A 16022-nucleotide genomic window follows, 5' to 3' on the forward strand; every position below is an offset into this window, starting at 1 on the left:
AAGTTGGAAAGAGAGGAAGTAAGGATGAAAGGGTGGAAGGGAAGGAAGGAAGGACTACTTGGAGGTACAGCAGGCTTTAGATCAGACATGAATAGAGTTGATGTGTAAGAAGGTCGGATAATAGACAAGGGTTTGAGATAGAATGAGAAATATATTGTTGAAGGCTTTCCTGGCCAGAATCACTGGGTTTTTGTAGGTTTTTCGGGCTATATGGCCATGTTCTAGAAGCATTCTCTCCTAACGTTTTGCCTGCATCTATGGCAAGCATCCAGAAATGCAGAATGAGAAATGTGTCGTCGCAGGCACTGGATGCAGTGTTTCTCATGCTCTCTGATGTGAGTTGTGGCAAACTAGACTTTTCGGCCTTAGTGTGGCAAGAGCTGGTACCATTTTTGTGCCACGCTATTATTGTATATTGGAAATATGCTGGGGACCATCAAATGATAGCTCGGGATGCCCCAGTCTGCAGACCACCATGTTGAGCAGCATTGTCACTGGGAATTAGCATCTAGTTCAGCCGGTTGGCTGTTAGGAATTGTGGGAGTTAGAATCCTAGAATTCTCAAGTTGAAAGAGACCTCCTGGGCCATCATCCCGTCCAACCCCATTCTGCGAAGAAGCAAGAAAATTGCATTCAAAGCACCCCTGGCAGATGGCCATCCAGCCTCTGTTTAAAAGCTTCCAAAGAAGGAGCCTCCACCACACTCCCTCCGGGGCAGAGAGTTCCACTGCTGAACGGCTCTCACAATCATGTTCAGATGGAATCTCCTCTCTTGTAGTTTGAAGCCATTGCTCCATTGCGTCCTAGTCTCCAGGGAAGCAGAAAACAAGCTTGCTCCCTCCTCCTCCCTGTGGCTTCCTCTCACATATTTATACATGGCTATCATGTCTCCTCTCAGCCTTCTCTTCTTCAGGCTAAACATGCCCAGCTCCTTAAGCCGCTCCTCATAGGGCTTGTTCTCCAGACCCTTGATCATTAGAGTCGCCCTCCTCTGGACACATTCCAGCTTGTCAATATCTCTCTTGAATTGTGGTGCCCAGAATTGGACACAATATTCCAGGTAAAGTGGTCTAACCAAAGCGGAAGAGAGCATGGGAAGCAGGACTTCCCTGGATCTAGACACTAGGCTCCTATTGATGCAGGCCAACATCCCATTGGCCTTTTTTGCCGCCACATCACAGGAGTTGAAAACCTTGAGTGAGGTCCGAAGCCGGCCCGAGGCTGATCTGGTTGTGTTGAAAATAAAATGTGTATTACCCTCTAATAAATAAAAGTGAATGTTCTGTTTGTGTCTTCCTTTGAGGTGGCAGCGTTTTGAGCACCCGCTGTTCAGAGACCTACGAAACCAAAACAGCGCTGATCAGCCTCTTTGGCATTCCTCTGTGGTACTTCTCGCAGTCTCCTCGGGTCGTGATCCAGGTAATTAATTGAAACGCGTTACATTTTATAGAACGCTTGCAGGGATTTAAACATGTTTGTTGAAGTTGCTCCAGTATCAATTTGGGAGAAGAACATCCTTGGTCAAGTTCAATTGGCACCCATGCATCCCTTTGAGATTCCCATCATCAGAACTATGGAGAATATCTGGCAAAGATTTCCTCAAATGCATCCGTGAATGTGTGCTGTGTGGTATTGCATGCCCCTGAGAGCATTTCCAGTAAAGATTGGTTCAATCCTCCCCCAACCCCACTAGCATTTACATGTGAGTGCATTCGGTATTTCCCACGGAGTTTGGTCCAGTGAATGAAAATACCTATTGCATATCTGATATTTATATTATGATTTATAACAGTAGTAAAATGACTGTTATGAAGTAGCAATGAAAATAATTTTATGGTTGGGGGTCACCATAACATGAGGGACTGTATTAAGGGGTCACGGCATTCGGAAGGTTGAGAAACACTGATCTCTATCTATAGCTGGATGGCTCTTTGTCAGGAGGGCTTTGTTTACGTTTTCTTGCGCTGGTGAAGGGAGTTGGACTGGATGGCCTTACGTATTTTCTGTTGGTCATGGGGGTTCTCCGTGGGAAATTTGCCCCAGTTCTGTCGTTGGTGGGGTTCAGAATGCTCTTTGATTGTAGGTGAACTATAAATCCCAGTAACTACAACTCCCAAATGTCAAGGTCTATTTCCCCCAAATTCCATCTGTGTTCATATCTGGGCATATGGAATATTTGTGCCAAGTTTGGTCCAGATCCATCATTGTTTGAGCCCACAGTGCTCTCTGGATGTAGGTGAACTACAACTCCCAAACTCAAGGCCAATGCCCACCAAACCCTTCTAATCCTGTGTGCCACATTTAGTTCAATTCCATCATTGGTGGAGGTCAGAATGCTCTTTGATTGTAGGTGAACTATAAATCCCAGCAACTACAACTCCCAAATGACAAAATCAATTTTTTTTAGTGAAGGACATACATTGTGTTGTTAGGTGTCTTGTGTCCAAATTTGGTGTCAATTCGTCTAGTGGTTTTTGAGTTCTGTTACTCCCACAAACGAAGATTACATTTTTATTTATATAGATTATATTACATTATTAGCAAAGTACAATATCAGATTTATATTTTACTATATTGTACTATACCATTATATTGTAATATTATTAGTAATATTACATGTAAAATAAAATATATAATTATAATATTGCATTATTATTAGTATTATATTGTATTACATTATCATATTATAAATATTATATGGATATACATTATTATATTATATTATATTAGTATAATATAATATAATATATAGGGACAATAGGGACTGCAGGATATATAATATAATTATTAGTAAAGCACAGAAGACAAGATGGAACTATCTTCTGCCCCCTTCTCTCTTCGCTCTGGCCAGACCAGAATTGTATACAAATTCAACTTAAGAACAAACTGTAGTGAATTTGTTGATCTAGGTTAAATTTTTGATGTATAGCTCTATGTTGCAATGTGGCAGAATTGGCAGAAATAGGGTAGCAACAGTAGAGGCATGATTAATTTGCATACATGCAGCCGATTGGTTGTATGCAGATGAGTGTAGGCCAGGATTTGAAAGGGCCACTGAGCCAGAATGGCAGTTGGGGGAAAGAGAGCTGAACATTCCAAAGAGGCGGAGTTAAGTTTAAAAATAGGCAGTTAGAGAGTCAAAAAGTTTCAGTTAGGGATTCCTGTTTGTGAAGGACAGTTAGGAACTTCTGTGAGAGAAAAGCAGTTAAAAAATGGAGCTTAAGTTTTAAGGAAAATAAAGAAGTGCCAGTGTGATTTAAGGCGGAATATAGTTCTGTCAAGAGTGTATGAAAAAGTAACATATTTGTTGATGTGAAACAGTTGAAGTTTGATAAGAAAAGTTAACTAAGTGAAGGATATTGAATGTAAGACTGTAACAGAACACACAAATGTAACCATAAGCATTGGAGCCAGAAGCTATAAATAAACTTTGTTACTTCGTCTACTACAAGAGTGTCTTAAGCCTGTAATATAAAAGCCTCAAGGTAAAAGCTCACAAGAAAGATCCAGCCAATTTAAAAAGGGGAAAATACATCAATACAAGGCAGTAAAAAGATTTAAAAGAAAATATTTTTCCCCCCACATCGTCACACATAAAAAGACACCTGGAAAAGGACTGAAGTAGTGAAATGTCGTCGCACAAACTTACAGAACCTCACTTGTTTGTAACTTGGGAACTGTGTCTGTGTGTGGGTCACAACCAATCTTGCTTACTGACTGGCTCGTTTCCCATTTGTCTTTCTTCCTCGTAGCCTGACATGTATCCCGGGAACTGCTGGGCCTTCAAAGGATCCCAGGGATACCTGGTTGTGCGCCTCTCGATGGTGATCCACCCCACCGCCTTCACCCTGGAACATATACCAAAAACACTTTCGCCGACGGGCAATATTACGAGCGCGCCAAAGGATTTCTCAGTCTATGTAAGTTTCCCTTGGTCAAAATAAAAGCAAAGTAGGCCAGTGTGGGCACGAGGGCAATTCTTTTAGGATTTCGAGTGGGAAATAATAAATTTGAGATCACTTTTTTAAAAGCCCAAATTAGCATGTCCATGTACCCAAACAATCAAAACAAAAGACCCTCAAACAAAACATAAAACACCAAGGAGAGCTAAATCTGTACATCTGTTTATTTCGTGTTTGACTAGAACTGGAAAGTCAAGATGTAATGGTCGTTGATAGAAACCTATTCTTGTACATAATATTTCGGCTATTCTTAGTATTGCATCACCGTTGTCCTGAGGCTTGACTCTGGTCTTTGTGAAATCCTACCATTAAATGGGTACTTCCTTTCTCTCTCTCTCTCTCTGAGCCTCTTTGGCAGTTGTATAACTTCTATTTTTTGTACATCTTTTTATTTATTTTACAATGGCAAAGCTAGTTTGAAATTTTAAATAAATCTTACATATATGTCTTTGGCAAGAAGTCTAAGGCACTTTAAGATTTCTGATTCCTTGTGGAGAGAAAGTGTTGCACTCTGAGCGGAATTCACTTTTGCCATAGAAAACACCTGAGGTTAGTAGGAGTATGAGGCTCGCCATAGAAATGGGGGAAATAGACCTTGACTTAGCCATAGAAGAGTCCAGTAGTGCTAAGTAAACCAGACTCAGATGATGGAGGTCACAGAGACTTCCTTGAAACAGACCAGACTTCATGGCTTGTGGACCTTAAATTACAGGGTTGTTTACTAAAAGAGTTAGATCAGGCAACACTGCGTTAAAGTGTACACCTTGGGTCTTGTTCCTGTTCCACGTTCAAGTCTTATGTCTAAGATATTTGGGAAACTCTTGTGCTCATGTTCATGGATTCATGTTTTGGAAGAAGTTCCTGGTTATGGATGTATGCTTATGTTTTGATTCCTGGTTTTTTCATGGACCTTGCCAATTTTGAACAGAACTTTGATGTTTGGACTATTGCCTTTTGAAAACCTTTTTCTTATTGCTTTTTGGATATTGCTTTTTATGTTGCCTTCTCCCTTTTTATATTTACTTTCTTCAATAAACTGTTCTGTTCAGGCATAGGCAAACTTGGGCCCTCTCTCCAGGTGTTTTGGACTCCAACTCCCACCATTCCTAATAGCCTCAGGCCCCTTCCTTTTCCCCCTCAGCTGCTTAAGCCCTAGAAGAAGAGAGCTAACATCTGTCAGGAATGCTTTCATTGGGCTTGAACCCTCCTCACTCATAGTATGTCTACACCAAGTATGGCCCAACATTGGCCCTCCGGGTGTTTTGGTATTCACAACCTCTGAGAATGACCTCACATTCTCTGAGGACACCTGCCATAGATGTGAGTGCAACGTCAGGAGAGAATGCTTCTGCAACATGGCCATACAGCCTGAAAAACTTACAACAACCCAGTGATTCTGGCCATGAAAGCCCTCGTCAATACACTTTAAATGCCTTTCTTCAATGCCGTAGATGTTAGCTCTCTCTTTCTAGGGCTTAAGCGGCTGAGGGGGAAAAGGAAGGGGCCTGAGGCTGTTAGGAATTGTGGGAGTTGAAGTCCAAAACACCTGGAGAAAGGGCCCAAGTTTGCCCATGCCTGAACAGAACCGTTTCTTGAAAAAAAAAAATATAAAAAGGTAGAAGGCAACGTAAAAAGCAGTGTCCAAAAAGCAACAAGAAAAAGATTTTCAGAAGGCAATAATCCAAACATCAAAGTTCTGTTCAAAATTGACAAGGTCCATGAAAAAAACAGAAATCAAAACATAGGCATACATCCATAACCAGGAACTTCTTCCAAAACATGAATCCATGAACATGAGCACAAGAGTTTCCCAAATATCTTAGACATAAGACATGAACGTGGAACAGGAACAAGACCCAAGGTGTACACTTCAACGCGGTGTTGCCTGATCTAACCCTTTCAGTAAACAACCCTGATCCACAAGCCATAAAGTCAAACCTTTGACTGTTTTAAGGATTTCTCACTGGTCTGTTTCAAAGAAGTCTCTGTGACTTCCGTAATCTGACTCCCTCATCCCGTAAACTGAGCCTCATATTCCTACTAACCTCAGGTGTTTTCCCAGGGGAAAGATCTCTCCCTTCCAGCTCCTTATCTTCCATTGCCAAGGAACGACTTGGGAAAGGTCTTGTTTATCTTCCAAAGCCAAAGCATCTCCATCTCCTCCCTGCTCTGAAGCTGTTTCTTCCTGGCCAGACACAGACGCATTCTGCCCCGCAGAATCAGGATCCAAAATCCCCTTATTTCCCACACTGGAGATCCCATCATTCCTCACAACCTCTGACTGGACCATCCCCTCGTCTTCAGCTTCTGGCTGAGCCACAACAGAAAGGCGGTATCGAAATAAAATTAGTAATAATAATAATAATAATAATAATAATAATAATAATTGTATTGGCAGGGTCTTGAAGATGAGTACCAAGAAGAAGGTGTCCTTCTGGGGCAATATACGTATGATCAAGATGGAGAGCCATTGCAAATGTTCCAAGTAACGGTATGTCCGCATTCTTCGAAGATGTGGCTATTAAATTGTCTTGCCTTTTGCTTCTTTCTGTTTCTGTTCCAACTGGTCCAACGATCAGCAGCCAGGATGTTAACTGGGGCTCCTTACAGAGAGAGGTCAACCCTCCTGTTCAGGGAGCTCCACTGGCTGCCGTTTATATTCCGAGCTCAATTTAAGGTGCAGGTGCTTACCTACAAAGCCCTGAACGGTTTGGGACCAGCTTACTTGTATGACCGCATTTCCATCTACGAACCCACACGCTCACTTCGGTCATCTGGATGCTCGTGATCCCACCTGCATTGCAAGCACGCTTGGTGGGGATGCGGGACAGGGCCTTTTCCGTGGTGGCCCCCCGACTCTGGAACACCCTCCCCAAAGACCTTAGACAGGCCCCCACACTGGCAGTCTTCAGAAAGAACTTGAAGACTTGGCTTTTCCGAGGCGCTTTCCCAGATTAGGAAATCTCCACTACCAAGTCCCATAAGCACCTTATCAAAACCAATGACTGCTGCACATCGCACTTGCCCTTGAAGCCTCATATACACCTCCTGTCACATCAGCACTTTTAATTCTTGTACCCATTACTTTGGCCTGGCCCAGTTTTATTGTGTTTTAGTGTATTGCTTTTGCCTGTTGTTTATTTGCTTTATCCTGTTTTTAATTGTTTGATTTGCCTAGTTTGTATTGCTATGTTATGTGTTGAGGCCTCGGCCTGTGTAAGCCGCATCGAATCCTTCGGGAGATGCTAGCGGGGTACAAATAAAGTTTAATAATAATTAATAATAATAATATTTCTACACCTAAAGGATTCCCCCCTCCTTTTACCTCCCTCCTTCCTCTCTCTTTCTCCTTCCATCCTTCCCTTCCTCCCTTTCGTCCTTCTTTCCTTCTCTCTTTTCTTCCTCCTTCCCTTTCCTTCCCTCCCTCCCTTTTGTCTTTCCTTCCACCTCTCTTTCCTTCCTCCTTACCCCCTTTCTCCATCCATCTCCTTCCTTTCTCGCTTTCTCCCTCCATCCCTCCCGTCCTCCCTTTTGTCCTTCTTCTCTCTCTTTCTCCTTCCTTCCTTCTCTTTTGACTTTCCTTCCTTTTCTCTTTCCTTTATGTTTCCTTCCACCCTTCTCTTGATCCCTCCCTTCCTTCTCTTTTTCCTTCCTTCCCTTTTTCCTCTTCCTCTTTCTCCTTCCATCCTTCTTTCCTTCTCTCTTTTCTTTCTCCCTCCCTTCCTTCCTTCCCTCCCTTTTGTCTTTCCTTCCTTCTCTCTTTCCTTCCTCCTTGCTCTCCTCTTTCTCGTCCATCTCCTTCCTTCCTTTCCACCCTTTCATCCTTCCTTCCTTCTCTCCTTCTTTCTCCTTCCATCCTTCCCTTCCATCTTTTCTTCCTTCTCTCTTTCCTTTCTCCTTCCCTTCCTCCTTCCCTTCCTCCCTACCCTCCCTTTTGTCTTTCCTACCTTTTCCTTTCTTCCTCCTTATCCCCTCTTTCTCCATCCATCCCCTTCCTTCCCTTTCACCCTTTCATCCTTCCTTCCCTCTCTCCCTTTTTCTCCTTCCATCTTTCTCTTTCTTTCCTCCTTCTTTCCTTCCCTCCCTCCCTTCTGTCTTTCCTTCCTTGTCTCTTTCCTTCCTCCTTACCACCCTTTCTCCTTCCATCTCTTTCCCTTCCACCCGTTCATCCTTCCTTCCCTCTCTCCCTCTTTCTCCTTCCATCCATTCCTTCCTTTCTTCCTTCCTTCTTTCTTTTCTTCCTCCTTCCAGCCTTCCTCCATTTTGTCCTTCCTTCCTTCCCTTTTTTCTTTCCTTTATCTTTTCCTTTCACCCTTCTCTTGCTCCCTTCCATCTCTTTTTCTTTGCTTTTTTCCTTCTTTCCCTTTTACCTCCCTCATTCCATCTCTCTTTCTCCTCTCATCCTTCCCTCTCTCCCTTCCGTACTTTTTTCCTTCTCTCGTTCCTTCCTCCTTCCCATCCTTCCCTCCTTTTCTTTCCTTCATCCTTACCCCAGTCTTTCTCCATCTCCTTCCTTCCCTCTCTCCCTCTTTCTCCTTCCATCTTTCCTTCCTTCTTTCTTTCCTTCCCTTCCTTCCTTCCCTCACTGGGCAGCCAGTCCTCTTAGCAGGGAGTGCTAGCATGCAGCCACCAAGTTAGAAGGTCTGCCCAGGCCTGGTTTAACCCACTACGCCACCGCATCCCAACTACTTTATTGGTTAATGATTTTGTTTTGTTTATTTGACATCTGTATAAATAAAAATGTAATGTTTGTTTGTGGGATGAACATAACTCCAAAACCACTGGACGAATTGACACCAAATTTGGACACAAGACACCTCTCAGGCCAACGAGTGACCATCACTCATAAACACACTGAAAAACACATCAGAATTTATTATTTATTTACTTATTTACTTTATTTGTGTACCGCTCTTCTCAGCCCTTAGGCGACTCAGAGCGGTTTACAACAATTTAGGTATACACAATACAAAATCATTAGGCATTTAAAAGCAATAGCATCACAAGTCATTAAACATCAGCATTCAATACATCAATACATAACAAATCTATCAGGTCTCATCAATGAAATCAGAATCCAAACTCGTTGTCCATTATTCCGTGTTCCGATAGTCAGTCAATCAATCACACTGCTTAGTCGAATGCCTGTTCAAACAGCCAGGTCTTCACTCTCCTCCGGAATGCCAATAGGGAGGGGGCCGATCTAATATCTGCAGGAAGGGCGTTCCTCGGCCGAGGGGCCACCACTGAGAAGGCCCTGTCTCTTGTCCCCTCCAGGCGTGATTGTGAAGCCAGCGGGATCGAGAGCAGGGCCTCCCCAGACGATCTTAATGTCCTAACATCAGAAGGGACTTAAAAGGCTAAAAAAGTCAAAAGATGCTACTGCGCATGGGCAAAACCACATCTATATAAATAAAAATGTAATGTTCGCTTGTGGGATTAACATAACTCAAAAACCACTGGATGAATTGACACCAAATTTGGACACAATACACCTCTCGGGCCAACGAGTGACCCTCACTCATAAAAACACTGAAAAACACAGCAGAAGAGACTTAAAAACCCAAACAAAACACAAAAATTACAATATAACACATGCACAAAACCACATATATTCACAAACACACATATATACACAAACATACACGGACGGACGGACCTATACTCCAATGACAGAACTTTGAGGCTATATATATATATATGTATATACACAGATATACATAGCCTCAAAGTTCTGTCATTGGAGTATAGGTCCGTCCGTCCGTCTTTTCCCCAATGGGAAAGCATGATTGAACAACTCCCGCTATAATGAGCCCTTCTCCGTAAATTACCTGCTTCTCTCGCCCAAGTTTTTGATTATAATAATAATAATAATAATACTTCTTTATTTATACCCTGCTACCATCTCCCCAAGGGACTCGGTGCAGCTTACATGAGGCCGAGCCCAAAATGCAACAATACAAGCAATAACAATAACAATACAAGCAATTTAAAAACAACAAAACAATAATTAGTTTTAATCAGTTTGTCTTTTAATCATTACATGTAGCCCGCCCATTGTTACTGTGCCTGTGCATACTGTAATTTTTATATTGTGTATGTATTCATATGTTTTATGTAACTATGATATTTTGTTTATTGTTCGCGTTTTCGGTTTGTGTTTTGGTTTTTCTTTATTGTAGTTGTCATTTGGGCTTGGCCTCATGTAAGCCGCTCCGAGTCCCCATCGGGGAGATGGTGGCGGGGTATAAATAAAGATGATGATGATGATGATGATTATTATTATTATTATTTGGTTTTTCTTTATTGTAATTGTGCCGTCGTGCTTGGGGGCTATTAGTCTTAATGAAGGAGGGATGGACGTGGCATTTCCCCCCCAAGGGATTGCTTCTTGCCCTCCTATAGGAAACTGGAACTCCCAAAAACCCAAAACGCTGTAAACAGCTCAAAATAAGTTTTATTTATCACAAAGTCATTTCTTCAAAGCAATGAGCTGGAAAACTTTAGAGGGGTGAAGAAAAACATACGTTACAGTCTCAACTAGTCCTGGGTCCAAGGGGTTTGAAGCTGAGAAGCCTCACCAAGTTTCCTCTTTCCTCAATGGCTGTGAATGCCGGAGCAAACCACAACCCCAGTTCAGATGGCCTATGTTTTGAAGACTCAGAATCTTCCTCTGGTGCCAAAAGAACCAGCTTGAAGGCGCCTGGGTCTCCTCAATAATTGTCCAGGACGATCTGGACATAAAGCATGAGTCCCAGGGGTAAAAAACCTCAGAACTGGTGCTAAGAGGTAACTTAAATCAAGGTCCTTTAGAATCAAGTCTCTTACTCATGTCCATCTGGTACGAACTCTGATGGCAGAATGAAAAGAAAAAGGAAGTTCTCCCCTCTTGCAGGAAGAGGTGGAGCCAAACAGTACTCATTGACAGCTACAAGCAACTAATCCATACAACTACACATAAGCAGTGTAAATAGGGGTAGGATTAAGCATGATACAACAGTTTAAGTCTTACAACTAGCAGTTCTATACATAGGTGGCGCCACTCGCACCGTCACAGTAATTGTCATTTGGGCTTGGCCTCATGTAAGCCGCTCCGAGTCTTATTTATTTATTTATTTATTAAAAAATTATACCGATCTTCTCACCTACAAGAGGGACTCAGATCCAGTTCACAACATGGGTTCATATACAAAAATACAAACCACACAATGCATCATCATTACAATACAACATCGTCATCATCACAATCACATAGCCACGTCGTCAAAGCATTCCTGGTCATAATTCACAGTTATTCATTCTCCTTCCATGTGGACCAAAGTTGACTCAGTTGTCAAAGGCTGCATTCCATAGCCAAGTCTTTGTTAGCTTCCTGAACGTCAGGAGGGAGGGGGCAGTTCTAGTCTCCTGTGGGAGGGAGTTCCAAAGCCAGGGAGCCACCATCGAGAAGGCCCTGTCTCTCGTCCCCACCAACCGCAATTGTGACAGTGGTGGGATCGAGAGCAGGGCCCCCCCGGAAGATCTTAAAGACCTCGATGGTTCATAGGGGAGAATCCGTTCGGACAGGTAAACAGGGCCAGAGTCGTTTAGGGCTTTGTAGGTCAACACCAGCACTTTGAATTGTGCTCGGAAGCTAATTGGCAGCCTGTGGAGCTGGCGTAACAGAGGGGTTGTATGCTCCCTGTACCCAGCACCCATTAGAAATGGGTGCCGAGCGTTGGACTAGCTGCAGCTTCCGGGCAGTCTTCAGAGGCAGCCCCACGTAGAGAGTGTTGCAGTAATCTAGACGGGATGTAACCAAAGCGTGGACCACCGTGGCCGAGGTATAAATAAAGATTATTATTATTATTATTATTATTATTATTATATACACACACTCAAAACACATATACACAGACAGGGCCACAGCAACGCGTGGCAGGGGATGGCTAGTTCCCAATAAAAAAATAATGTAGGCTCCAACTGTATCTTTGATTTTTTAAATGCCTTGCAGTGTTTCTTGACTTCTGCCTCCTCTCTTTTTCAGGAGGCGACGGAGAAAGCATTCCAGATCGTGGAGCTGAGGATATTCTCCAACTGGGGCCACTCAGAGTACACGTGCCTCTATCGGTTCCGGGTGCACGGGAGACCTGCTGAGTGAACACGGCTACGCTTCCCTCCCTCCCTCCTGCTGTACATATTTCTTTCTGTTGATATGTATATATAACGGGGAAGGCCTGGGGCGCTGGAATCCTTACGAGGCGAGGGTCTCTCTCACGGGCTGCGGGTTCCATATTCCTTCCTGGTCGAGTAGAAGACTGCCAACCACACTATATACCAAACCCAATGGTTTAATTATTATTTTTTTGCTTGGATGCTCAGCTTGATATTTCCAAGGGAAGAACGCGCATGCGACATTTGCAAAAAAAAAAAAATTGCCCAGTTAGCAAACTTGATCAATACTATCTATTTTACTACAAAGCTTTTAAATATTCCTCTCTTTTTGGCAGCTAGGAATCTGTTATTTGGGGTTTTGTTTTCTAATAAGGCTCACCTTTTCGCTTGTCTAACGGAAACGGTTTTGCACCAATGGTGTGATGCATTGTCCCTATAGACTTGGGCTTTCCCTCCATGTGTTTTGGACTCCAACTCCCATCATTCCTAACAGCCTCAGGCCCTTTCCTTTTCCCTCTCAGCCGCTTAAGCGGCTGAGGGGGAAAAGGAAAGGGCCTGAGGCTGTTGGGAATGGTGGGAGTTGGAGTCCAAAACATATCTTGAGAATTAAAGGATTGTGTCCTTAAGAGTCAGATCAGGCAACACTGCGTCATCGTGTGGATCTTGGGCCTTGTTCCATGTTCACATCTATGTCTAACATCTTTGCCCTGCTATGGATGCATCGTGGACAAAGCTTCCCAGCCCTGAAGCCACTTTGCATCCTTTGTAAACATTCAGCAGGATTGTTGTGCATGGTCATGTTCCAGAAGCATTCTCTCCTGACGTTTCGCCTGCATCTATGGCAGGCATCCTCAGAGGTTGTGAGGTCTCACAACCTCTGAGGATGCCTGCCATAGATGCAGGCAAAACATAAGGAGAGAATGCTTCTGGACCACAACCACACAGCCAGGAAAACACACAACAACCCAGCGATTCTGGCCAGGAAAGCCTTCGACAATACAGTTTAGCAGGATCTTTACATACATGTTTACACATATCTTTACATACATGTTTACCTTGGTGCAGATGCAGAACGGTGCCCAAAATTAATTCAGATTTAGAATTGCTTTAGCTAAATCTGTACCTTGATGCAAATGTAGAATGGAACCCAAAATTAATTCGGTTTTAGTTGTGCTTTAGCTAAATCTATACCTTGGTGCAGACGCGGAATGGAGCCCAAAATTAATTCAGATTTAATTGTGTTTTAGCTAAATCTGTATCTTGGTGCTGATGCAGAATGGAGCCCAAAATTAATTCAGATTTAGTTGTGCTTTGGGTAAATGTTTACCTTGGTGCAGATGCAGAACGGAGCCCAAAATTAATTCGGATTTAGATGTGCTTTAGCTAAATCTGTATCGTGGTGCAGACGCAGAATGGAGTCCCAAATTAATTCAGATTTAGATGTGCTTTAGCTACTTGTTTACCTTGGTGCAGATGCAGAACGGAGCCCAAAATTAATTCAGATTTAGGTGTGCTTTGGCTAAATGTTTACCTTGGTGTAAACGCAGAATGGAGCCCAAAATTAATTCAGATTTAGGTGTGCTTTGGCTAAATCTATATCTTGATGCAGACGCAGAATGGAGCCAAAAATAAATTCAGATTTAGTTGTGCTTAAGCTTAATGTTTACCTTGGTGTAAACGCAGAATGGAGCCCAAAATTAATTCAGATTTAGTTGTGCTTAAGCTTAATGTTTACCTTGGTGTAAACGCAGAATGGAGCCCAAAATTAATTCAGATTTAGTTGTGCTTTGGCTAAATGTTTACCTTGGTGCAGATGCAGAACGGAGCCCAAAATTAATTCAGATTTAGGTGTGCTTTGTCTAAATCTATATCTTGATGCAGATGCAGAATGGAGCCCAAAATTAATTCAGATTTAGGTGTGCTTTGGCTAAATGTTTACCTTGGCGCAGACGCAGAACGGAGCCCAAAATTAATTCCGGTTTAGTTGTGCTTAAGCTAAATGTTTACCTTGATGCAGACGCAGAATGGAGCCCAAAATTAATTCAGATTTAGGTGTGCTTTGGCTAAATCTGTACCTTGATGCAGATGTAGAATGGAACCCCAAATTAATTCAGATTTAGTTGTGCTTTGGCTAAATGTTTACCTTGGTGCAGACACAGAATGGAGCCCAAAATTAATTCAGATTTAGTTGTGCTTTAGCTAAATGTTTACCTTGGTGCAGACACAGAATGGAGCCCAAAATTAATTCAGATTTAGTTGTGCTTTAGCTAAATGTTTACCTTGATGCAGACGCATAACGGAGCCCAAAATTAATTCAGATTTAGGTGTGCTTTGGCTAAATGTTTACCTTGATGCAGACGCAGAACGGAGCCCAAAATTATTTCAGATTTAGTTGTGCTTTAGCTAAATGTTTACCTTGGCGCAGACACAGAATGGAGCCCAAAATTAATTCAGATTTAGTTGTGCTTTAGCTAAATGTTTACCTTGATGCAGACGCAGAACGGAGCCCAAAATTAATTCAGATTTAGGTGTGCTTTGGCTAAATGTTTACCTTGATGCAGACGCAGAACGGAGCCCAAAATTATTTCAGATTTAGTTGTGCTTTAGCTAAATGTTTACCTTGGTGCAGACACAGAATGGAGCCCAAAATTAATTCAGATTTAGTTGTGCTTTAGCTAAATGTTTACCTTGATGCAGACGCAGAACGGAGCCCAAAATTATTTCAGATTTAGGTGTGCTTTGGCTAAATGTTTACCTTGGTGCAGACACAGAATGGAGCCCAAAATTAATTCAGATTTAGTTGTGCTTTAGCTAAATGTTTACCTTGGTGCAGACACAGAATGGAGCCCAAAATTAATTCAGATTTAGTTGTGCTTTAGCTAAATGTTTACCTTGGTGCAGACACAGAATGGAGCCCAAAATTAATTCAGATTTAGTTGTGCTTTAGCTAAATGTTTACCTTGGTGCAGACACAGAATGGAGCCCAAAATTAATTCAGATTTAGTTGTGCTTTAGCTAAATGTTTACCTTGGTGCAGACACAGAATGGAGCCCAAAATTAATTCAGATTTAGTTGTGCTTTAGCTAAATGTTTACCTTGGTGCAGACACAGAATGGAGCCCAAAATTAATTCAGATTTAGTTGTGCTTTAGCTAAATGTTTACCTTGGTGCAGACACAGAATGGAGCCCAAAATTAATTCAGATTTAGTTGTGCTTTAGCTAAATGTTTACCTTGATGCAGACGCAGAACAGAGCCCAAAATTAATTCAGATTTAGTTGTGCTTTGTCTAAATCTATATCTTAGTGCAGATGCAGAACGGAGCCCAAAATTAATTCAGATTTAGTTTTGCTTTGTCTAAATCTATATCTTAGTGCAGATGCAGAACGGAGCCCAAAATTAATTCAGATTTAGTTGTGTTTTAGCTAAATGTTTACCTTGATGCAGATGCAGAATGGAGCCCAAAATTAATTCAGATTTAGTTGTGTTTTAGCTAAATGTTTTCCTTGATGCAGACGCAGAACGGAGCCCAAAATTAATTCAGATTTAGGTGTGCTTTGGCTAAATGTTTACCTTGGTGCAGAAGCAGAATGGAGCCCAAAATTAATTCAGATTTAGTGTCCCTTTCGCTAAATGTTTACCTTGGTGCAGACGCAGAACGGAGTCCAAAATTAATTCAGATTTAATTGTTCGTTAGCTAAATCTGCACCTTGGTGCAGACGCAGAATGGAGCCCAAAATTAATTCAGATTTAGGTGTGCTTTAGCTAATGTTCACCTTGGTGTGAACGCAGAAAGGAGCCCAAAATTAATTCAGATTTAGTTGTGCTTTGTCTAAATCTGTACCTTGGTTCAGACGCAGAATGGAGCCCAAAATTAATTCAGATTTAGTTGTGCTTAAGCTAAATCT

General features: G+C 42.2%; 1 protein-coding gene across 8 annotated transcripts in view; it reads left to right on the forward strand.

Annotated features, from left to right (window-relative positions):
• LOC132780024 (SUN domain-containing protein 1) overlaps nucleotides 1-16022 on the forward strand; it is a 135290-nt gene that overhangs the window by 116708 nt on the left and 2560 nt on the right. For 6 of the 8 annotated variants that reach the window (XM_067461208.1, XM_067461210.1, XM_067461206.1 and 3 more), the window contains 4 exons: nucleotides 1304-1419; nucleotides 3753-3920; nucleotides 6361-6453; nucleotides 11989-12994. In XM_067461208.1, the coding sequence (XP_067317309.1) occupies nucleotides 1304-1419; nucleotides 3753-3920; nucleotides 6361-6453; nucleotides 11989-12102 (491 nt within the window). In that variant the 3' untranslated portion in view covers nucleotides 12103-12994. Of the gene's footprint in view, nucleotides 1-1303; nucleotides 1420-3752; nucleotides 3921-6360; nucleotides 6454-11988; nucleotides 12995-16022 lie in introns of those variants that run through there. The other 2 variants (XM_067461205.1, XM_067461207.1) reach the window with 2 other exon arrangements.

This window comes from Anolis sagrei, chromosome X (genome assembly GCF_037176765.1).
Source record: "Anolis sagrei isolate rAnoSag1 chromosome X, rAnoSag1.mat, whole genome shotgun sequence".
Taxonomy (NCBI): domain Eukaryota; kingdom Metazoa; phylum Chordata; class Lepidosauria; order Squamata; family Dactyloidae; genus Anolis; species Anolis sagrei.